We start from the raw sequence: 24,260 nt of genomic DNA, 5'->3' as shown, positions 1-24,260 counted from the left end.
GTATTATTATTTTTGACCTTACCTTTATTACAATGCTCATCTCACTTTAAATGACAAACAAACTGGGTAAATAATTTAACAACAATACGATTTTAAAACTTTTATTTTAGATTTTTGTAATAAAAAAATTGAAAATTTAAGTGTAGTTAATAATATAAAATTTGTATATTTGATCTAAAATGCGGAATAAAACGGATGCACAAAACTATAAATTAAATAAATAAACGGCCCCAAAAGAAAACTAAAGTGATATTTGATATATATAATAAATGTTAAATAACAAAACTCATAACTGAAAAAATCCTACACAACATTTAATTATTATCCCATGAAGTAGTCTTATATACTTTCATCATAGAGTGGTGTCGCATCACCAAGCGACATCGAATGAGGAGATGTGTTCGTTCTTGGGGTAGAACGTTGAGATCTCGGACTTTTTCCCATGTTTTTCATCCTGCTTCTCTCCATTTCCAAACGTATGTCGTCGTATCTCGGCGTCCTTTGACCTTGTGAACGAGGCGTGTTTCGACCATCGCTTCTTGGTGTTGCTGCAAAGAAGTTTAATTTCAGTATGAAACTAACTGAACTATAGTATAGCTTACATTTTGATCTCGCAGCCCACGCTTCCGCTGCCTTTTGCCAGTCCATGGACTCGGTGTTCGGGAAACCAGAATTACCATCTCCATACCCTCTACCACTTCTGCTATTGCTGTTGTATCCTCTGGGACTTTCAGACGGAGGATAACCTCTAGAAGCTGAACCAAATCATTAACTACATTTCATAAAGTAACAATAAATGTGCTTACAGTCACCATATCCGCCTCTTGGTCCGCGACTCGAACTCTCGTACGATCTGGTCGTGGAGGCGGGACTGGGTTGAATCATTGGCGAATGCGACGGCACATTGCGGTAAGAAGGTGTTCTCTGAGAAGGCGTTACGGCGCCCGGATGTAGGAAAGGTCCGTTCATATGCTGTTGCGAAGGCGTCTGTTGACCATATCTTGGTGTTTGTTGAGCGTGAGGCGTTTGATAAGGCGTCATAAACGGAGTTTGTCCGCTTGGTGTATAAGGCTAATAATAATCTAATTTAAGTCAAGTTCTACACATAATAATAAAAATATTTACCGTGTTAATATAGTTACCAGCTCCATAAGCACCACCAGGTGTATGGGGGTAATGAGGTGTTTGGTTGGCCACTGCAGACAACGTTTGCATCATGTGGCTTGGTAAATTTTGTGCGACTCTCTGGATGGCCTCCGAATTCATACCTACATTTAATTAATACAAGATAAATTATATTTACAATACCAAAAAGTGTTAGAACTTACTGTTGAAACCGCTAGGCGTAATCCCGCCGCCCTGGTAAGGTGTTCTGCCGGTGGCGACTCGCGGTGTACCAGGCGTAATACCGCCGGGAGGGGGATCCCTGAAATGCTCTTTGAACCACTTAAACAAGCTGGTCACCGAATCAAACATCTGTTGTCGGAAACGGAATCCTTCCGGCGTTACGGTCACAAATTCGTGTCTGAACTTGTTCCGCGGCAAATACGATAGAAGGAATTTTCCAGGACAACTCTGAAATTTCAAACGTAAGATTTATTTCCAATTCTAGTTTGTTTATAACAGACGGGTTATTACCTTTGATGCGGCGATAACGTAATGAATTTTCGACGGGTTCTTCTTTTTCTCCTCTCTGATGTATTCTTCCGATTTGTCTTTGTGTCCGCCGTCGGTATCCTTATAATATTTGAAATATAGCAGATCTCTGGCATGGGCGGCCATAGGTGTCACATGCCTGGCGATTATTTCATCCAGATCCTCGAACTCTTCATTGCCAATCCACAATGATTTGCCCAAACTGAAGGCGTTCGCTTTCCCTTCTTCCCGTACATCAATATGCTGGTAGATTTTATCGGCAACCTTCCATGTAATGGTCAAATGATTGGCACCTTTACTCGAAGGCCTAACAATCACCTCACCTGAAGAATAATTATTAATTAACAAGAAAAAGAAGAAGAGCACGACGGTTGATTTACCTTGATCCATTTTCGCCATACATTTTTCCGCCTCGGCATATGAAATATTGTGGAATGCAGGGTGGACAATAATTCGCTTGATATAAGTTTGTCGTTGCTTACTCTTCTTTAGGTCGGCTTCAGTCCTCGTGTCATTTTCTTCCTGTTCAGCATCATAGTACAAATCTCTTGCTGGCCTGCAATAAAATAAAAATATAATGATCGAATTTACTTTATAATAAGTAACGTACCTCCATTCGTGATTCTTATCCAGTAAATCACTCGATTTAGACGTACAATCCACTGAGAACCTTTCTACATCAATTTTCGTTATGCGGCAGTGTATTAACTGACCAATTCCCACTCTTTCCTCTGGATTACTAACGTTCTTGTCGCTGATATTTTTAATGTAAATATACCCGGAAATGCCATTATCCAATCGTAGCTTAACTCCGGTGGCTTGTCCGGGACAAGCGCCAGCGTCAAAGTGGTTCCACACGTCGGATAACTCGGGAAAATCTTTAGTGAGACAGAACGGACACTGCCACAAGCCAGTTTCGTCGTTACGGACTGGATTCGCCTGGTCTAGTTGTTCGCCTTGAGGTTTGCGCCTTGCAATGCCTACGACGGTGGCCGTTACCATTTTACCGACATAGAACGTTTCGGGTGTTTCTTTTGTTAGCATGTCGAACAGTTCCGGCGGACTGGCCGATCGGTACGGGGTTCTCATGTCCTTGTAGCGACAGTTTAATTCAGCCCTGATGTCGTATAGAGTAATACTCTTGTTCCCGAAACCTTGCCTCTCTAATTCTTCAGCAAAAGCGTCTAGATCCAGATCTTTCAGTCTTTCGGGTGCTTCCAGGATTTCTTCTAGAGCTCCGGCAGGATTGGCACCTTCGTCGTCGTCGTATTCCAACGCGTCGACGGCCATTTTTCTCGCCCACTCGTAAGTTTCAGGATGGACACGCGACCCGTCCAATATTTCCACGTACGCTTCTGTACTGTCTCCTAAACTGTTGGTGTCGATTTTAATGAAACCCGAACAGTTGATGAACACCTTTGGACCCATGTGACAGGACGTGACGAGTTGAGTTCTGTTTTCTAACCTCTGGTTGGTTTGTTTCAACACTCTGATGAGGGCCTGTCCCTTTCTAGGGCCGAGACCACAAATGAATTGGACCAGGTTACTCTTGTGGTTTTGCTGCACAGCCAAATTAATATCTACACCAACTTCGTTGGTCCTATTGACGAATTCCAAGCACAAGGCTTCCAACAGTTCCTCTTTAGGGATCTGTTCTTGTAGCGGATGCAAACGCAAACTGAGAATCTCCTCGTCACCGTTACACAACTGAGAGTATTCGACGAGTGGATCTTGCATTTTCCTAGCGAGCGAAATAGACTGGCGAAGAATTTCCGGGTAGTCACGAAAATCGGACTGGCCCTTGTTTGAATTCGCGTAAACTTTCGCCAGTTCGTTATCTATAATCTCCACCTTGATACAAGGGAACTGTTCCGTCTCGATTAGCTCTGAAATTACACCCCTCAAGTCATCAGCGATCATTAGAGCTTCCCGGGATTCCCCGCCAACAGCAATCACATGCGGTTTCTTGGTGTAGATGAAGTTTCTTAATGCAGTTAAATCAGCTTCCTGTAATTATTTGTATATATGAAAAAATGATGCGATTAATAGGATGTATTCAAATGTACCTTCAACAATTTTTCTTCTTGTCTATAGCTATTTTTCCGCTTTAGAAGGTGAGGCAGTCTTAAATAGTCGGTTATTTCACCATCTAGACCAGAAATGCAAGCAAATGCGGACTGGGAATAATCGGGTTCATACGCCAAACCCATTGTCCTGATTCCTTTGTTGGTGTTCCATTCATCTTCATCCTCATCAGGGAATTCAATTTCATATGGTGCAACCTACAAACACATGCAGATAACCAGGGTCTAAAGCATAATTTCTTCCAATATAAACCTTAAGATAATTATACATTTTTCTACAACAAGACTTCAAAACAAACTCCTTGGCTTCAGCTAGTAGAATCCTCTTCAATTCAATGCGTAAATCTGGCAGGATGCAACGTGTTAGAGCTCTCTCTACGCACTCCACACGAAGAGCATTCCAATCTTGAACATTTTTACTGAACTCATCTCTTATGTACAGCTGTTTAACCTCATCAATGTAGTTGTTTGATGAGTTTCCTTCAATTGTTTCATTTATTGTAATTGTTAACAAGTGTTCTTCTTCTGCTAGAGTCAGTTTGAGAAATTGGTCACCAACTAAATCTCGAACAGGTTTATTCTTTAAATACTTCATCCTATAAACACGTTACAATAAATTAAGTCATTAATTAAGGATAACTTCAGTTTACTTACGTGTAACAGTTATGAACTTCGTCAATAACTTTCTGACCTTTCTTCGTCGGTTTAACTGATATTTTAGCTCTTTCAAAGAATACTTCCCTAACGCACTTTCTGACCAAAGGCTCCCTAGCAATTTGCAAGGCCACCATGTACTTTGCAGCCTGTATAACCTCTTCAACAGTCTGGAATTTTCTATAAAAAATGCTCGTAAAGAAAACAAAATGGGAGAAACAAATATAAATACTTACGGCGATAGAAATTCTTTGGCAACTTCGGTTGGTTCGGTGGGTTCCTGTTCGACATCATGCCTCTGGTAATTGTCTCTCAAGTTCTCACCAAAGTGTTCCGGTGTAAGACCAAATTTCTTGGCAAGCGTATCCAAACCGGCTCTGGTACACAACGTGTATGATCCAGATCTATTGGCGTATTTCAGAGTTTCTTGTTCCGGTTCGTCGTCTGGCTCGTCTTCAATTTCGTCTGGTATGTCGGCACCATCCTCTTGACTTTCGGCGATCTGTCTTAATCTTTCTTCACGTTTCAATTGTTTCTTTCTTTCCTTTTCCTTGACGCGCCAGGCTGCGTGCATTGCTGGCAAGTCACCCGCATAATAGAGGATAAAATGGTTGTGTACGTCGTTCAATTCTTCGGCAGACTGTACAGTTTTTAGGCGTTCTATGTCACTGTCTTTTATCACTCTGACGTTGTCTGGAATTGGTGCGTCTCCAAGTTTCATCAGTTGATCTAGTTGATAGGAACGCATTTTTTCAAATAACGCCAACAGATTCTCTTTCCTTTGTTTCAGTTGGCACCATTTGGAATCATACTTGTACACTGTCCATAAATCATCTATGTTCAATTCTGGTTGGACGTATTCTTTACGGTAGAATGCGATGAACGGAACTTCTAATTGCTGGTTTCTCATGAAGTCAAGAGCTTTTCTTATTTTACTCACTGTTTGCGGTCCCTTTTTCAATTTCTCTCTTGCTTCAGGTGTCAAACCCGCTTCTTGATTTGAAACTGATGGTTTTGTAAATGCCTGGAAATAAATTGTATGAAAAAATTGTTTGGTTAAAACAATAAATTAGCTTTATTACCTGCTTGTATATCCATTCAGCTTCATCATCAAGTTCATTTGAATCTTCAGGCACAGCAGTGATGGGAACGTCGCGCAATTGCATTCGTTCAGGAATATCGGTGTTACGGATTTCATTGTCAAGATCCGTGAAAAAACCTCTTTTAAGTTCACTGGGTTCATAAACTTCGAATATGGACTTTTTGGTTGGTTTTCTCCGTCTTTCTTTCTTTTGTGGTCGCCTAAAAACATTGCAAATTATATTAAAAAGCTTAAAAAAAGGGATTGAGGTGGTTTACCTTCTTTCACCATCCGCATCTTCTTCGTAATCGTCCTCCTCCTCATCATCTTCCTCCTCATACTCATCATCATATTTTGAGAACTCATCATAATCAAAATCAACGCCAAATGTTTCTTGGGCCTCTTGGAGTGCTCTGTATTTAGTAAGAGAAAAAAATCTTTGTTTGTACCTTCAATTTTTGCATGCATTAAAAACAAATCTCTACAGAAATCACAAATAATCAACAAAATTAAGCTGGAAATTAGAAAACATGTTTAAGTTCGACATTGGCAACTTACGCGTCGCTGAATATGGGTTTCTTTTTCTTCTTTTTCTCAGCAATCGGTCGACCATCATCGTCAACAATGAAATCGTCGGCATCCGAATATTCGCCTTCCTCTTCCTCCTCGCCAAACTGTTCAGGTTCAGGCATCTGTCTGTGACTTCTTTCTGACCTCCTCTCATCATCCTTAAATACAATAATACTATAACAACTTGGCTTGGTTTATTTTAAAAATATTTGAATATCTACTCTATTACCTTTCTTATTGACTGATCATCCTATTTATTAGAAAAGCATTAAAATAGAATAAATTGTAAGTCGCTTTTTTGAATGTAGAGGGTACAAGTTTTAAATTGCTTTATTTGGGAATGATTCAAAATCAGTTCAGAACTAGTTTCTATTTTGATATCCAAAACTAATTTGGCAAAATACAGCTTGAGAAGTTCCACACTTCTGGACTGTTCCTAAGCAACTCTTTAGAAATAATGAATAGTACATGGTCAGTTATTATCTGCGTTTGTGTTGAAAAATTAACAATTTTAAATTATTTTTGACATAGTTTAAAATTAACAGAAAAAGCTTAAAATAATTTGTTAATTATGTCATTATGTTTACAAGACTTACATGATTTGTAAGAACTTGCTGAGTTAGATCAGAAGCAGATCTAAGTATGCATAGTCACAAGTGCTTCTGAGCTAATTTGAAATTGCATTCACAAATAAAACCAGTAACATTACAAAATTTAAAATATATAGTTTAAAGATTAAAAAGTTTAATTTACTTACATCATCTGAAAACAGTCCCAGAGCAATTTGGTCTCGATCTTGTCCTTGATCTTGTTCCTCTTCATTATCACTTTCTTCATCTTGTATTTTCCTGAGACGTTTAAATTTCTAAAAACCCACATAATAATTCCATACTCAATGCTCATTAGAAACTCTTTTTACCCTTCTTTCAACTTTCACACCCAAATTCTCTTCGATAAGGTCGTAGTCATCATCTTCTAGTCTGTCATCAAGTTCTTCATCATCTGACTTTTTACGTTTTTGACCATTTGAGCCATCAGATTCCTCTCCATCACTTTCATCTTCTATAGGATTGTCGTCAATTAAGTCTTTTAGTTCTTCTCTTAACCTATCATCATCATCTGAAAATATTTACTTTGAGATTGTTCTAGAACATTACTTTATGATAATACCTTCTTCTTCGTCATCGGAACTATCCATTGCTTTAATTTTTTTGAGCTTTTTGCGCTCATGTGGTTCCAACTCCTCATCCTAAAACGTGAAATAATTAGGTTAAAGGTTATTCTGTAATTTATTCTAATAATAAATCAACAATTCCTCAATTAATGATTTAGTATTGTATCTTATTTTAACATGTTTGAGGAAAAGAAAAGCATGTTTATAACGATGCGTTTGTTTTGTCTTCAATTACCTCACTTTCTTCAGCTTCAGATTGTATAAAATCGGACATTTTATTTGTGTGAGCTGTACTGACAGATAGATTTAAATATATCTGATTTATTTGTTGGAAGGTAACCTTGTTATTGCTTTATTTTTAATGTGAAATCATATTTTTCACAAATTTTCCACTATTTACGACTGAGATGACAGAAACTTGCGTTGGAGCCAACTGTTACGGTAAATATCCCTAAAAGAGGCGCCATTTTTAAAATGTTCGTGCTCTAAAGATTCAAATACAATTCGTATTTTATTATATCAAATTAATTTTAAAACAAATTATGGCAACAATATGAGTTTTTGTTTGTTGTTAACTGTTCATTAAAATTATTAATTTGAAGCGAATAAAAATAAATTTTATATTGAAAATCATGTAACATTTATTACAATATATATTTTTAAATTGATGTTTAATAATTACGACTAATTTTAATATAATAAATTAAGGAACGTTAGTTTAATAATAAAAACATACATATTTGACAATATATACCTAGAAATGAGCCTTTTCAATATTCTGTTTATGAATATATTTTTTTGTTAAAGATTCAACTTTCGAAAAACATGCACACGTGTTACTGTTAAGAAACTTAAGAAAGTTTCACTATAATGAATTATTTAATGTTGAATATTTTTTAAATTATATTATTAAATATAATTAATTAATTAAGAATAATTTGGATTCATAATAGAATCATTTTAATCTGTGTATATAATTAAATTTACAAAAATATATTATCTTATGTATCTAAACTGTATTTTTTTGTTTTATTATCTCAGATTAGTTTTAAAATAAATTATGCATTAGTTAGTTTAAGTTAATATTAGTTTTACAAGTAACTTTTTGTTGGTGATTGTTAATTGAAATAAATAAAATTGTATTTAATATTTAAAATCATTTAATAATCAGATAATCATAAATATTTTTACAGTATACATTGCTGTTTATCAATTATGGGTAATTTTATTCTAACAAATTAAGGTATGTCAATTTAATATTAAAAATATACAATTTGACAATATATCTAGAAAGGAGTCTTTCCAACATCCTGTTTACGAACATATTTCTTTGTTGAAGACTTAACTTTGCCAGAACACTGAAGCACATTTAACTTTTTCATAGCAATTAAATTCACGCTTTGTTAATGTTAAGAAATATTTAATGTCGAATATTTTTTAGATTATAGTATTAAATTTAATTATATATTAAATTAAGAATAATTTAGAATAATAAAAAAATGATTTTAATATGTGTAATTTAATTAATAATTTAATTATTTCCTGAAATTCACCTTGAATTAATCATTTTTATAAACCTTATCGACTAATAGGAAATTAATTTTTTTATTGTAACATAATAAATGAAATTTAATACAAACAGCTAAATATACGTAAATTACTTGAACGGATTTTAAAATTAACGTGTAATTATTAAGGTATATTACATCTAAAGTACAAAATATTTCATTAAATAAATATTTCATATTTTTAATAATACAACCATGATTTAAATAATCAAGTTTCAATATACATAAATTATAAATAAATTTGATGATCTAGCATAGAAATTATATATATAATAGTATTCACATATGTGTAGGTGTCTTTTGCACATTCAAGTTCTAACATAACTGTAAAGCAATTTGCGATAAGAAATACCGAAGAAAAATTAACAGTAAATCGAATTAAGTAATTTATCTTCGCATACAACACACCCAATAATCGTCGGGGTCAAAGCCGAAATAATACAATAATAATATTATCGTTTCCGAATAAGTTTTTCTTAAAAGAACAGGTTTACACATATCGAATTTGTCAACAAAAGAATCGCAAAGTCCGTCTACTCGTATATTAATAAGCCGAGACGAAACTTGGAACGATCAGTTGATAATCATCTCCGTATTGGTGCGTTTAGTTTAGTTTGGCATTCGCAGGAACGAACAACATGATTAAGTACGTTGGTGCTGTTGGAATTTTGTTCGTGGTTTATTTTGTCGGTAAGAAATTTGTTGTACCAATTGATTTTTATATTCTGTATTAATTAATCATATATTAGGGCTACTTTTTTAATTGAATTTTGGTTTAAATTTAATTTTGTCTGTTTAATAAATTAAATTAATTCAAAATTAATTAAACTAAAATATAAGATATATATTTTAATAAACATACAATTTTTGAATTATAATAATACAGAAGAAAATTAAATAATATTAAATTAAAAGATTAATAGAGGTTTATTGAAAAATATTATTCATTATTGATGTTTATTTCAACCAAAAATTGATATTTAAGAAGATTAAATTAAAATTATTATGTTTTAATATTGAAATAAATTAATTAATTAATTTTGTAATAATTTATATTAAATTTTAGTTAAAATCTAATTACTTCAAGTCGGATATACAAATAATTCTACTGATAAATTAATATTACAAATAAAATATTTAATATTTCATTGCGTGTTGCGTCTTTAGCCTTGATAAAATTGTTTAATATTTAAATCTTGTTTCCAATAAAATATTAATTGTATATCTTGATTATTATATCCTTCCATCAATTTGAATGATATTTTAATTTAACATAATTCATTAGATATGCATACATTTTTAATTCAAATTCAACAATTAACAACTACAAACATCACATTTAAATAAGTTTTAAAATGTCAAATCTAATTTGTTTCACAAATGATTTTAATGAACACATTTAAAGGAATAATTTAAAATATATTTTTTTAAAAACACTTGTTATTTTAAGATAGTGGTTTATATTAATATAAACATCGATACACAGAAACTGGACCATGTAGATAAAGTTATTAATTGCTAATTTATATTAATTAATTTTTAAGAACGTTGATAAAAAAACTGTGTTTCAATAGACGTTATACTGTATCAGGAAAAATTGCATTATACCAAACCAAATGCGTTACTTACCATACGCAATACACATTTTCTCTTTTTAAATAAATATTTTCGCTAATGGTACTTTATGATCTCATCTCGTGTCTTAAAATATAATGGCCAAGGTTGTAAATGTAGGTATATTCAATTACAGGTTACCTTGTATGCGAAACTCGACAATACAATTAATTTTGTTATTTTCGATTAATTAATTTTTTGTTTAGCTTAAACACGGAAACTATTCATTTACAAATCTGAACTGAAAGAAAGTAAAAATTCTTAAAATAAATAGTATATTAATTGAAATAATTGCACCTAAAAATGATTGATATGCATCAAAGCAGATGAAAGTGATTTGTATTCACCCGCCGTTCTATTCTACAGGTCTTTCAACTTGTTTTCATGAAAAGATTGCATTTGAATGAAAATGCACTCTTGCGGATATAGAGAATAATAATAATAATGAATTCCATAAAAATAAACCTTCTTATTTTTCTACCGTAAATGTCAAGGATGAGTAATTGAAAATTTTACAATATGGAAAAAATCCAGTTCAACCTTCAAGTTGTATTTTTGGAATTCGCAATTTTAAATGTGAAACAATAGAATTTATCAACCCACCTAATTTAATTATTTAAATCAATTGTCACAACAACAAAAATTATGCTAATACTTTGATCAAATCCTGTACAAACAATGACTAAGTCTAATGGTTTTCCCCCGGATACACGATTCGCTAAGGACGTACTAAAAAAATATTATCTTAATTAACAGCCATCTGGATAATTCACGGTATTAACATTAATGACTTCATTTTTGAATATGGATTTTTCATTAACGTGCTGTTTATGACGGCGTGATAATTTCATTGTTGCGGTTTATTTGCAATTATTCTTAATTTATTAGCTCATAGATCATTAATTTAAACTACTTATTATATGTATATTTTGAGCTAATAATAAAACAACAATAGGAAATTTGCAAATAAACAAATGCAATCAATTCATTCATGATTAAATCTATGTGGTTTATGATATCTTTGTTTGTATTTCATGTTGTTTCGTTTAATAATATTTGTTTGAACTGAAGATAGGAATGTAAACCTTGTTAGATAGTAAACTAACGACCTAAATTTACTTATTTGTAATCACAATTAGTTTGTTGAATTATGCATATTTTATTTTGTCAATTGATAATGTCTAAAAATAAATTTAGTGTAAGAAAAAAGTTAGAGACCACAATAGTGAATCAAGCGACGAACCTTCTAGTTCTAAAATTATTTTAACATTTTCATAAATAAGTCAAAAATATTATTCCAGTTTTAGAAAATAATTTCAATGGCCAATAAACAAGAATAAATAAATTTAAATTAATATTATGATTTTATATATGCAAGTACCTGTTTTTTATATATTTTAAAGAATGTAATTATTATTATTATTATTAAGTAAGAAATGTTGATTACATTAGGAAATTAAACGACAAACCTTTTATAAATGATAATGAAATAAATAAATAGTAATTTTATTGCTAACTTATTATTAAAAAAATGTATATTCAACATATTTCTTAATATTAATATTAATTATTACTCTAAATGAGAACTCAAATTTGTACTTCAATCATTTTATGAAAGAGATGCATGTCATCATCTAGAGGAATCAGCTATTATAAGCTTACAAGTTTCAAATTTCTTCAACCAAGCACTGCCATTTTCTGTTTTTGTTTAAACGAGCGAATATCCACCACTGAAATTAACCATTGTATAATCTTCGCAATTTGTCACACCATCTTTGTTGCAATCCCAAAAGAAAATAATAAGATATTTTATTTAAAAAAACTGCAATTTCTGTAAATTATATTTTTCATATCCTTCCAAATTTCATAAGATAGTTTAAGACAACATTTCTGGCATAGCATTTATAAGCTAAAAATATTCGTTCCATACATGTTTTTAAATCGGACTCGACTATTTATCTCATATTCTGATCACTTCACCATTTGCTAACATAACATGCCCAGCATTCACTCAATGAATCTTACTAATTTTATATGATCTGCAATAACTGTCCAATAAATAAATAACAAAACTAAATAAATAATTTGTGTTTATTAATATAATTATTATATGTGTAAGAATCTATTTAAATCTTAATAATATTTATTGTATGATAATAAAAAAGTATAACTTCATTGTTAACTTTTAATAAATAAAAATGATCGTTTTTAATGTATTTATCGTATTAATACATGGTGACATTTTCATAAAGTCATTCTAATTTCAGAAAATGATTTCAGTTAGATAAATGTCTGTTATTACAAGTTTTATTTATAGTTATTCTAGATAAATAATATTTTTTATATTTAAGTAATTAGTTTTATATAAATTTAAACAGTTATATTATAATAATAATAACATAAGTAAATTAAAATGAAGAGACTACAATACAAAGTCAACCGACGAACCTTTAATAAATATTAATAATAATGAAACGAATGAATAATTTAATAAACACGTAATTTTATTGTTAATTTATGATATATGTATATATATATATATATATATATATATATATATATATATATATATATATAAATTTATTTATATACATTTATGTTTTTACAAGTTTTTTTTATTAGTTATTCTAGAAAAATAAATAATTTAGTATAATGATTATATATCTAAGTATCTATTTTCATATAAATATTGAAGTATATATTTAAAATCCAAACAAATTTCTTGTATTATAATAAAATAAGTAAAATAAAATGAAAAAACTATAGTAGATCAAATGACAAACCTTTAACAAATAATAACGAATTAAATAAGTAGTTTGTTATTCTATAAGATAATAAAAAATAAATCATAAAGCATTCAGTATGATTTAGGTTCAAGGATATTTTAAAATTTTTAATAGTTTAACAGCTAGGCGCCTTTTCACAAGAGAATCAGGTTATTTTTATGTCCCATCTTGAGTACAGGTTCTTGTAAAGGAGCAAGCATCCAAAGAGAATAAAAACAATTATCGCTGTAGTCAATAACATAAAATATACTTATGTTATATCTCCAGATAATAAAAATCAAGAAATATTGCATAATTTAGATTTAACTGCTTGCAGGATCAAATGGAGCTGATCTTCCAGTTACCCAACAGTGTTTGGGTTGCATCTGCGAGGCGATCTCTCAATGTAACACAACGAACATTTGCTCAGGAGATGTTTGCGGACCGTTCAGGATCACATGGGCCTACTGGAGTGATTCCGGCAAACCTACGGTGAATAATGAATCGCCAGAATCACAAACTGCCTACCCTAATTGCGCCGGTGACACTTACTGTGCCGCCCTTTCTGTACAAGGATACATGAGCAAATTCCAACAGGTAAGTCAATGATATGTCGACAACAAACGACAACGTTTGGAATTTATGAATGAACTCTAAAAGTGTGTTTCTAAAAATATTGCGCATAAAAAATTTATTCAAACCTTGGAATGTTATTGAGAATTTTTGAGAACTTATTATACAATTCATTTCTGATTATTTTATTAAACAATTTGGGTCACGAACAAGTACTCTGTATTTGTCTTTTATTCTTGGTAATATTTGTTTATTAAGGTAAATAAAGTGACGTAATTGAGAACCTCTTAGTAATATTATATGATTTCTAAAAATAATTCAGATTATTTGTAACCAATGGTATTTTTTGTACCTGAAGCAATAAGGGAAAAAATACACGTGCAAAATTTAATAATTCTATTTATAGAAGTTGACTGGTTTGTAGTGACCAACAGTAAAAAAAGTACTAACAGGAATCTCGGTCTATAACTGACTCAACCGGATTTGGTAGTATTAAACTGATCAACAGGAGAATTATGAATTAAAACTGTTATGTTAATACAACAAGTTTTTTTGTAAATGTTAAATAACATTTCATTTATTAATAATTAATAAATCTACGAATTATTAGTAAATTGTTGTAAACCAATAGATTATGGAAACATCACTAGGTAAACGAGTGTGGAAAATTTAACATGTTAAATTAAATATTAAACAAAGTATTTGCAAATAAACTGTTTAATATTTATATTGTTGGCATTGAAATACGAAAACTGATTGTCATTAAGTCCCAACAATCATGGGAAAATGTACTAACCACAAATGTTGAAGTTGATTCCATGATTTAGACGCATTCTTGTTGTGTTTTTGTAAAATATTACTGTAAAGAGTAATTTTATTGAAAATACATTTTTTTTTTAAATTAATTTTTTCATTTTCAGGATTGTAATGGGGATGGAAAAATCGATTGTGATGATTACGCCCTGATTCACAAATTCGGAGGATACGGATGTAAAGGAGTCCAACTTCCTGAGCCATTCGGAGAACGTTACAGACAATGCAAAGCTATCGTCGGTTAATTTATTTCCTTAGTTTTAATTTTAATTTATAACTTCACTGCTTATTTATAAACTCAAACGGTATAATATGTAATATACATATCTATTCCTGCTGTGAAAATTAATTTAATAAACTTTTTTGTATAATTTTATTGTTATTGACTCAGCTATTCAAAACAATCAAATGTTTTATATTTGTAGGATCATCACAATATTTTATGCCAATAGAATTTGAAAAGGTAACTAATTTTTAAAAGTTATGAAATGTCTACATGTCTTTAACTGTCAGTTAAGTTATTTAATATACCACCTTTTCAATAATTCAGATATTTTACTTCCATAGTATTTAAATTTTATTAAAAATATTTAACTTGTTTATTTTAATATTGTAGAGAGACTATTTTGGAAAAAATGTAAAAAATTATTGAAATGCATTTTATTAACATTTTCAGTTAGGTCTTCAGTTTTATTAGGTCGAGATTTATGTAGGGAGGATTTATCATATCTACTTGCTTCGATAACAGCTGGATTCATGAATTTACTTCGGACTTTTTTATTTATTATTACTTATTATTCAAATTAGGTGTTTAAATGTACCTACTAAAAGTTGACATTGATTTACCAATACCTATACTAAAGACGTGTGTGTGAACTTAAAATGTTCGTAAAAAAGCCCTTTATAAAGTCAAGAAAATGGTAGAAAATATTTAGGGGAAAGGAAAATACTCTACCACAATGTACTCCAATTTTCAAAAATAAAACTTTTTGGTAATATTTCAAAAACTCGGGTAAAACATTAATACTTTCGAGTTTTCCGTGCAAATTTACTACAAAAAAATATCTATGTGATATTTATTCGATAATATAACAAAAAAAAGGGAATAATTTTATTAAAACAAGGTTCTTCATTTATTTTAATTAATAAAAACATTATTTTATTAATAAAAAGTATATTTAATATATTTTTGATATTAATAATAATTATTACTCTAAATGAGAACTTAAATTTGTACTTCAATTATTTTATGTATAAGACGCATGTCATCTATAGAAATCAGCCATAACCGGCTTACAAGTTTCAAATCTCTTCAGCCAAGCTCTGCCATTTTCTGTTTTGTTTAAAGGAGCAGAACACGAATATCCACCATTGAAATTAATCATTGCATAATCTTCGCAATTCGTCACACCATCTTCGTTGCAATCCTAAAAGAAAATAATAGTTTTTATTAAAAAAATTAAATTTGTGTAAATTGTATTTTTCATACCCTTCCAAATTTCATAAGATAATTTAAGACAATTTTTCGCGCACAATGGTAGTTTCTAGCACAGTCTTCATAGGCTAAAAAATATTCGTTGCATACATATTTTCAAATCGGACTCAACTATTTACCTCCTATCCTGATCACTTCATCATTTGCTAACACAACTTGCCCAGCATCCACCCAATAAATTTTACTAATTTTATATGGCCCACAATAACCGTCCACACAATCTCTGATCAGATCACAACCTGTGGCGGTATAACACAAACATCTCATACATGCTTCACCCAAGTTTACCAGTTTTACTTCCTCTTCTAAAAAATATTATTCATTTATTTTTGTTGTTTACTTTATATAGGAAAATAAATAAGATTGGATCTTCCACAAAGGTCAAAATAATAAATCTAATGTTAAATACAAATAAACAAAAATCAAAATCGAACTCTTAAATTAAATATTTTTATATAGTGATAAAGAGATGTAAGAGTGTAATATGACGGAATATAGTATATAGTTATTAATTTAAATTTTAAATACTGGACTGGAAACTGAAACAACAATAAGAAATTTACATTTAGTCAATAATTATACATAATATATATTTCTCATCCTGTTTATTATAGGTTTATAATTTAAGAATATTATACTGACATATTTGAAAATTTACTTACCTTCTCCGATAATTTGGCCAAGTATCATTAAATGCAGAATTAATAACATCAACATATTTCCAACAAGTAAATGATCTGATTAAAAGACACCACTAACTGCACATTATATCTCTTCTTGAAGATCAAACAGAATAAAATGCAAAGCTAATCACATACAAAACAAGTTTCATGATTTTAACTAAAAATGTGGATGTTTTGCAAATAAACAACAAATATCGTTTTGCCCGACTCGTCGCATTGATAAACAGGTTGTGAATGAGCAACTAATACGCATGTTTAAGTACTGTAGCAAGGAAAATGTAAACTGCATAAACAAGGTATTGATTGATATTGAATTATTAATAGACTGGGTTTTTCACTGATTGGTTGAAAATCCAGACCAATTATCGAGGATTACTATTGATGGTAGGTGATTTTTTAAAAGAGATAAAGTCCATTGCAGATATTTCTAAATTTTATTTTAACTAATTTTTGAGGTATCCAAAATAAAACAATATATAATGTGAATGTACAATTTTAGTTTGGTTGCCTCTTCCGAATATCTACACAACAATTTACAACACAACTACTTTTATAAAACTAAAATTCTATATTTTTACACGGCTGCAACCAGCTTAAAATATCCTATACTAAGTATGATGTATATTCAATTTATTGCCAACATTTGAAAATACAGCTCAGTTTGTTTAACAACAATAGTTTTATTCTCTACTTTTACAAGAGCCTAATAATATGTATGATCCATTCTCAGGTTTCTTCTGTGGTGCATTCTTTCAAAATTACACTCTTGAATAAGTGAGAATGTAAGTTACGTAAGAAGGAAATTTCATTAAAAATTTAAAAACGGTAACAGCAAAGATATGTTTGTCTATATTCTAATCATTGTTTGCAGACAAACTGATTGTATGTTAATTGGATCGGGATGATATACAATAGTTTAGTTGTAGCTTAAAAAAGCATTTAATAACAATTTTCCACAGTACGATGCTAATACAAATAAATAAAACGTATAATAGATAAAATCAATTCAATATCAGATAATTACGTGATGTAGCAAATGTTGCCTAATCATTAGGTAAATAACTATCATACAATAATAAATAGTTGAATTAGCATCATACAGTGATGATTCACAATTTTAAGAGTATGTCAGCAAATTTTTATAGATCGTAGAAGTACTCTAAAGAGATAAAAAGTACTCTAAAAGATCAATTGACTAGATGACGAAAATCTAGGTACTTTTTAAAAGTTCATTAAATTTAGCAAAGTACCAAACGATTAAATAATTAGATAACGAAGTAAAGCCACTGTAGTTTTATTTTTAATTATGTTTCGTTAGCACTCGGTGAAATTTAAAAATATTGGCACATGCTTTATTTAATCGTTCTGAAACTTTTCTTTATAAATAATGATTTTGACTGGGCGAGTCAAAATATTAATATCAACATTGAACTCGCTAATTTATTGAGTTTAAATGATTTCAATAAAAATTTCATCATTTGCAAATCAAATTATTTTTGTGTATAATTTACTCGTAGGAACTATAAAATCAATTTTAGTTGTTATTGGACAACAAACATTTATATGTGTGTTTTTATCGTGAAAATTACACAAAATTGTAAACGGTGATATAAAAAATCCAACTTAATGGCAGTTAAATGGGAAGACTTTTTAAAATAATTAATATAAATATCAAGATAATCAACAATTGTGCATTACTTAATATTTCATAAAAGTTTTTAATAATTTTTTAACATTTTAAAATTTTTATAATATATATAAAATAAAAGTATATATAATTTATTCTATAAATATATACAATAAAGCTCTAGTAAAAATTAGATGAATTATAAGATGTGTTATAGAATAGTTTTGCAATAATGATACAGATATAAAAGTTTGTTGACTAATATTTTTAGATTATTAGAAAACAAGATTTTTTGTTTTGAGGTATATTGGTGAAGTAATTAATTTCTCAAAATGCAGAAATAAATTAATTAACAACCATAAAATTCCTTTCATGAAAAAATTGTTTGTGTAAATAGTCTGGTATACAGAAAATAAAACATTTAATAATTAAGTTTATATTATTAAATTTTAACCTTTAATAATTATATTTTATTTTAGGCAACTGTTTTCATTTATCCTGTAAAGAGAAAATTCTGTGAACAATTCCATTGATAATTCATTTACCGGATTCATATTCTACCTCACAAATGCACATTCATATTGATACCTGTTAAAACTTATTGTTTATCAAAAGGTTTATTGACTGAACTAATTGACCACATACAGAATTTTTAACAACTTTTAACGATTTTGATTTGCTCTGATGTTATTCGATGTACTAGTTTAAAACTATTCCCTGATTATTTTGATTAAATGCACTTTATAAATAACGAATATTGGAAACTATAACATCCTTCATTTAAGTTTTAGTTAGAATTAAGGATTAACATTTACGATTTGGAATCGATTGTGTTAATTCATTAAAATTACAATAAATCTATTTTCTAAAATTGTATACATAGGTATCATCTTTTTAGGCAATTAAGTCCCTGATCGAGTGGAGTCGTTAAAAATTCTGCTTCTGTAAGTTTACGTGACGTTTTGTGAGGCGTATTTGATTAAAATCTTTAAACTCTGTCTTCCTTTGTACTGTTATTTTTCGTGTCCTGTTTGTTGCCGTCCTTCTTTTTGCCATCGCCTTTTATCAGCTTCTGCTTCTCCTTAAGTTCGAGCTGCTTTTCGACGATCTCGTTCTTCTTGTTGTCTATGCGTTCCTCGTTTTTCGTCCGCTCATTCCACCGCTTGTCCGACCACCATTTCTTATCGTGCGACTTGGACGCGTCCTCCTCCTCGTCCTCGTCGCTCTGTGGCAGCTTCTCGTACTTGTAATTCTTGGTGTTCTTGGAGTTTTTGCCCCCCAAGAGGGGCGCCGACTCTAACTGGGTCAGAATCTTCTGAGCGCATCTAAATTATTAGTAATTTAAAACGAAACATTAATATATAACTGAAAGTTCTACCGTATTCTTGTAGAAGGTGGAGGTGCGTGCAACGGGCTGGCCCCAGGCAGTTCCCTAATGGGAGGTAACCTGTTAACGTGGTTCTTCTCCGGCCTGCAATACTCTTGCAGACGCATCTTCATCGCGTGCTGCTGCGACCTTCGTATCGCCCCCGTTGCCGGCTGTCTCGGGTAAGCACCTTTAAAAGAACAACGTAACTTAGGTAATCGATGGGAGTGGGAACGTTACCTAAGCAATGGCCGTTGCAACAAGGTCCGGGGCCTCTGCTGGTTTCGGAAGAACAAGATGAGGAAGAGATCGACGAGCCGCCGCTACTGACGCTGTAGAGGCTGTCCGATTGGGGTACCGAAGAGGCCCGGGAATTTACCGAATATCCACTCGCTGATGTCGGAAGGATGGGTCCTGTCTAAATTTAAACGTAAAAATGTGTCGTCGAGAAACGTTGGGGGAGTTTACCTTAAGTCTGAGGATTTTCGCCCTACATATCACACATCGGAGAGGCAGCAGTCTTTGCGAGACCGCTATTTGTATGGTCTTGACGAAACACTTCCTGCAGACAACCTGGTGTCCGCACGGGGCTGTTTGCATAGTCGCTTTGGCATGGATGCAGATGACACACTGCAATACAACTTGTCTTTATTTAGTGCATTTCGAATTTGAATACTGTGCACTCGAAATGGCAGCAGCGGGATTCCTTTGAATTTTAAATGTGAACTAAAATGAATTTTATTTACAAGTCAAATAACTTTCGAGTTGTTTTGAACAAAGGCAAACACGAAGTTTATGAAATTTAACGTTGATCCAAACGAATGTAAGGCAAGTTGATCGTTGTAAGAAACAATATCCGGTAACAGGCACTTTAACAAAGTTTATTTATGAAATTAGTATCTTGGAAAGACAAACAGTGTAACTTGGCGTAAGGAAGCGTAAGTCAGGAAGTTGTTGATTTTCTTTGTTGAAACTTACCTCTTCCTCTTGTGTGGTGGCCAATTCGGGTTCGCTCTCCTCGAGTTTGTTCAGCAATTTGTCCTGCAACAAAACGACCACCTATTAATAAATAAACGGATAAACGAGCGCCGGTAAGACTTTAATTTAATTTCTCGCGGTGCAGAAACTGTGCGACACGCCGGAGATAATTAAATATTGATTGCCCGTTGTTTACGGAAAGAGCAACTAATTTTCGAGTATCCTACGGTAATGTGACGGCGTATAATTGGTTTGGTTAATTTGGGCGCTTGTGTTTTATCGGATTGGGGTCGGTTCGTGTCGATCAGCTATTTATTGCTTAATAGCTGGAGTCTGGAGATCGTTACTAGTTTTAGATAATTGCTTTCTTCTTGATTGTGTGCGAAGAGTGTGGAATAAACCGAACTGACGGATAAATTAATTATGGTTGGAACATTGTTTTTCTTGGTTAATGGGGGAAAAGCTTTACTAATTTCGACTATTAATATGCCTTAGACGATGTTTATGAAGAAACGTCGCTTTAGGGACAAGCCGCCAACAAACAAGTGCCGATTATGCAAATAAAATAGATCAATTGCCGTAATAACTACTATTTTATTCAAATAACATGTCAAAACTTTATTATATTCCACTGACCTCAGATAAAACAAAATCTAATTGCCATCATGAAAGTGCGTGTCGGTCATTAAAATGTATTGTAGCATTGCCAAACCGTAATTTTATGCAAATCAATTGTAGTTCATCATAACCTTGAACTTATTCATTAACTGCATAATAATAAAAAAAGCAGGTGAAAGTGTCTGCGGATTTTTATTTCCGGATCATGCAAATAAATCATGACAGAATTAAACCTCCAATTGAATCATCAACAATAGTTATTCAAATTGTCACATCAAACTGGTTATTGAACTTTCTAAACAAAAATAAATTCAGTTTCGTCAGTGTTTTCATGAATTCGGTGATATCATGAAAACATACTTCAGGCGGTACGATACTTTTCCTTGAAACGTTTTCGTAATATGGTGATGTTATTTCCTAATTTTACAATGTCATTAAGTTATTGACATTTTATAATAAAAAATATTGCTTACATTTGTTTTATGGTAATAGATACATAACAAAAATCAAGGTTTGAACATTGACCCTGGAAGATGAGAAGTAAGGGAAGTTATTTCTAACTCGATTGGTGAATCGAGTTTTAGACAAGTAAACTTTTGCGTTGCTTTATTTGCTTTAAACACACTTTTATATTATGGAAATCTTAAAAGGTGAACGATTTACCTTGCTGCAATTGTATTTAATTGCCAGAGTAAATTTTAAAGTTCATTTGCACGTTTCTAATTAAGTTTTAATTTCTTTCGTGTCAAGACCAGCTTATTAAGATTTAAACTTGTGTTTTATAACTTTATTTATTAAAAAAGTGAAGGAATAAATTAGGTTTATAAAAGCTTCTATTATTGTTGTACAAAATAATTAATTATTTAAATATATCATTTGAGTAACACTTGAAATATATATAATTTAACATGCAGTTGAATAACAAGTATTTACTGATCATTAACGTTAAATAGCATAAATTTATTGATACTTGTAATAGATTATATTGACACTTGCTCATATTATAAACTTACCAATAAAACTATGTAAAAAATTTGCAATCCTTGACACAATGATAAGGTGCAATTTTATCGAGCAATTAATGCCAAACGATTTCGACATCCATCGTCGAAATGAGCATTATTAAAGAAACTATGAAGGAAATAATTGATGAATGAAGTAAATATAAAGGTACAATTATAAGAGAACCGTTATCATGGGTAATTTATCGTTGAAATTTTGCGGTGCACTTGAAATATCTTTTTGTACTAAAAAAATACGTCTGCGATTAATAAAAATAAACTTTATGACAACAACTTAACCTTCTTTCTGAAAAGGATCTGATTAAATGATAATTTTATTACAAATTTGACCGTAGACATTGTTTAATCTTCACAAATCGAATTTATCGCCTTGGCATTATATTAATATTGTTTTCCTCGTTTGTTTTTAAAATTCCTAAAGTAAAAATCTAAATTAGCATTTGTTTGTTGAATTTATAGTATTATCAAAATGTATAATCAGTACTAGTTTGTTGGTGCGTCAAAGTTTTAAAATAAATGTAGGTACCAGTTATACCGTTCCCACCTGCACTTGGTCTTTAAACATTATCCGTTACCTTTATGAAATAATCTTGAGTGTGACCTAGAACTCGGCCAATTTGTTTAATAACGTAAACTTGTTAATAACAATAACATTTAATATAAACCGAAAATTATATAGTCATCGACATTGAATTGTAAATAACGCTAAATAATTTCAATGTTATATTAGTGGGATTAAAATTAGTATATATCATTGAATCAAATAGTTATTTAACGAGTTAATCAAAATTTGGCGTTGAAAGGATTATTTCATTATGGGAACATTTAAAATTCTGTTCAACTTCCATGATTTATTAAAACATTAATTCCCAATACAGAGAGCGGCATGCATATGTATCCATAAAATTAATTAAAATGCTTTTGGTATTGATTTGAATGCAACATTCAGTCAATTTTGATTTTTGTGTTAATTAAATGTTACCTAGTGATTTTTATGTTTTTTTTTTTTAATATTTTTTCAATTTAAAGATCAATTTTAATTTAAATTCTTAAAGTTAATAATAATTATATTTTGCTTTTTTTATTTATCAATAAATTTATTAAATTTAACCACATACTGTGTGGTTTGAAATTATAAGTTGGCTCTTTGTAACTTTTTATTTATAATTCGATTTTATTTATCATCACGATAGATAGTAAAAAACTCTTCACGTTATAGTGACTTTCATTGAATATAGCAATCAAATTAAAAAAATTAAAAAAAAATTCTAATATTGTATTGTATATAATTTTAAAATATATACGATATATTTTATATTATGATTTACTTTATTAGAAACAATAAATAAGTGAAATGTTTAACTCTGTTATAGACATTAAAATGTTATAGTAAACTTCTAGCGAATAAAATGTCTCTCTTTTCATTTATTACTCATTGAAATCAAGATATAAATAAAAATTAAATGGACTATAATTTGTTGAAACGAATTTAAATTAATGAATTAGACTAAGTTTATTCTTCTGTCTTCAATATTTTCACCATTTCACCATTTATTTGTTTAAAACTCAATCCATTACGATGATTTATTAAAACATCCATGAGCAATTATATAAATAGAGTATAATTCATATGTGTTTATGGAAAACATATAAAATTAATTAAAATGTTTTTTTATATAGATGTGAATGTGATATGTGTGTGATATATAGATTTGATTGCGATTCGGAGCTGCAGTAAATGAATATAACATATTTGTTTTATGATATAAACTTTGATTTCTAATTTATTTATCATAGTTTTACTGCATGTACATATCCAATGCTAATAAGTTTCTTATATTTAAACCACAGTTTTGGTAAAATAATTTTGTTAATACAAAAATTTAAATAAGTTAGTTTAAATAAGGTTAGGTTATTAA

General features: G+C 30.6%; 4 protein-coding genes across 4 annotated transcripts in view; 1 reads left to right on the top strand and 3 right to left on the bottom strand.

The window, feature by feature from the left end:
* Positions 1 to 247: 247 nt before the first annotated feature.
* Positions 248 to 7,631, bottom strand: LOC109600337 (transcription elongation factor SPT6). Its single transcript, XM_020016480.2, has 19 exons — positions 7,455 to 7,631; positions 7,216 to 7,294; positions 6,965 to 7,164; positions 6,803 to 6,910; positions 6,034 to 6,203; positions 5,754 to 5,888; positions 5,477 to 5,696; positions 4,631 to 5,418; positions 4,395 to 4,574; positions 3,994 to 4,336; positions 3,723 to 3,938; positions 2,267 to 3,663; positions 2,037 to 2,212; positions 1,639 to 1,979; positions 1,329 to 1,575; positions 1,126 to 1,268; positions 807 to 1,071; positions 603 to 755; positions 248 to 548 (listed from the first exon to the last, which is right to left on the bottom strand). Exons 1-19 carry the CDS (start codon positions 7,491 to 7,493, stop codon positions 340 to 342), a joined length of 5,409 nt encoding a protein of 1,802 aa, XP_019872039.2. The 5' UTR covers positions 7,494 to 7,631; the 3' UTR covers positions 248 to 339.
* A 1,689-nt stretch (positions 7,632 to 9,320) lies between these two features.
* Positions 9,321 to 14,928, top strand: LOC109600348 (lysozyme-like). The gene is made up of 3 exons (XM_020016491.2): positions 9,321 to 9,477; positions 13,504 to 13,763; positions 14,660 to 14,928. Exons 1-3 carry the CDS (start codon positions 9,426 to 9,428, stop codon positions 14,795 to 14,797), a joined length of 450 nt encoding a protein of 149 aa, XP_019872050.1. The 5' UTR covers positions 9,321 to 9,425; the 3' UTR covers positions 14,798 to 14,928.
* A 504-nt stretch (positions 14,929 to 15,432) lies between these two features.
* LOC109600218 (uncharacterized) lies at positions 15,433 to 16,939 on the bottom strand. Its single transcript, XM_020016340.2, has 4 exons — positions 16,710 to 16,939; positions 16,167 to 16,352; positions 16,042 to 16,115; positions 15,433 to 15,979 (listed from the first exon to the last, which is right to left on the bottom strand). Exons 1-4 carry the CDS (start codon positions 16,762 to 16,764, stop codon positions 15,818 to 15,820), a joined length of 477 nt encoding a protein of 158 aa, XP_019871899.1. The 5' UTR covers positions 16,765 to 16,939; the 3' UTR covers positions 15,433 to 15,817.
* A 1,786-nt stretch (positions 16,940 to 18,725) lies between these two features.
* Positions 18,726 to 24,260, bottom strand: part of LOC109599697 (uncharacterized) — a 46,283-nt gene continuing 40,748 nt past the window's right edge. The window contains exons 3-7 of the mRNA XM_020015720.2: positions 20,702 to 20,764; positions 20,192 to 20,353; positions 19,964 to 20,141; positions 19,736 to 19,913; positions 18,726 to 19,682 (exon numbers count right to left, since the gene is read on the bottom strand). Of these exons, the coding sequence (XP_019871279.1) occupies positions 19,346 to 19,682; positions 19,736 to 19,913; positions 19,964 to 20,141; positions 20,192 to 20,353; positions 20,702 to 20,764 (918 nt within the window). The 3' untranslated portion in view covers positions 18,726 to 19,345. The remainder of the gene's footprint in view (positions 19,683 to 19,735; positions 19,914 to 19,963; positions 20,142 to 20,191; positions 20,354 to 20,701; positions 20,765 to 24,260) is intronic.

This window comes from Aethina tumida, chromosome 1 (assembly GCF_024364675.1).
Source record: "Aethina tumida isolate Nest 87 chromosome 1, icAetTumi1.1, whole genome shotgun sequence".
NCBI lineage: Eukaryota > Metazoa > Arthropoda > Insecta > Coleoptera > Nitidulidae > Aethina > Aethina tumida.
The sequence above is the reverse complement of the archived record's forward strand: the minus strand, read 5'-3'. Positions and strand labels throughout refer to the sequence as shown.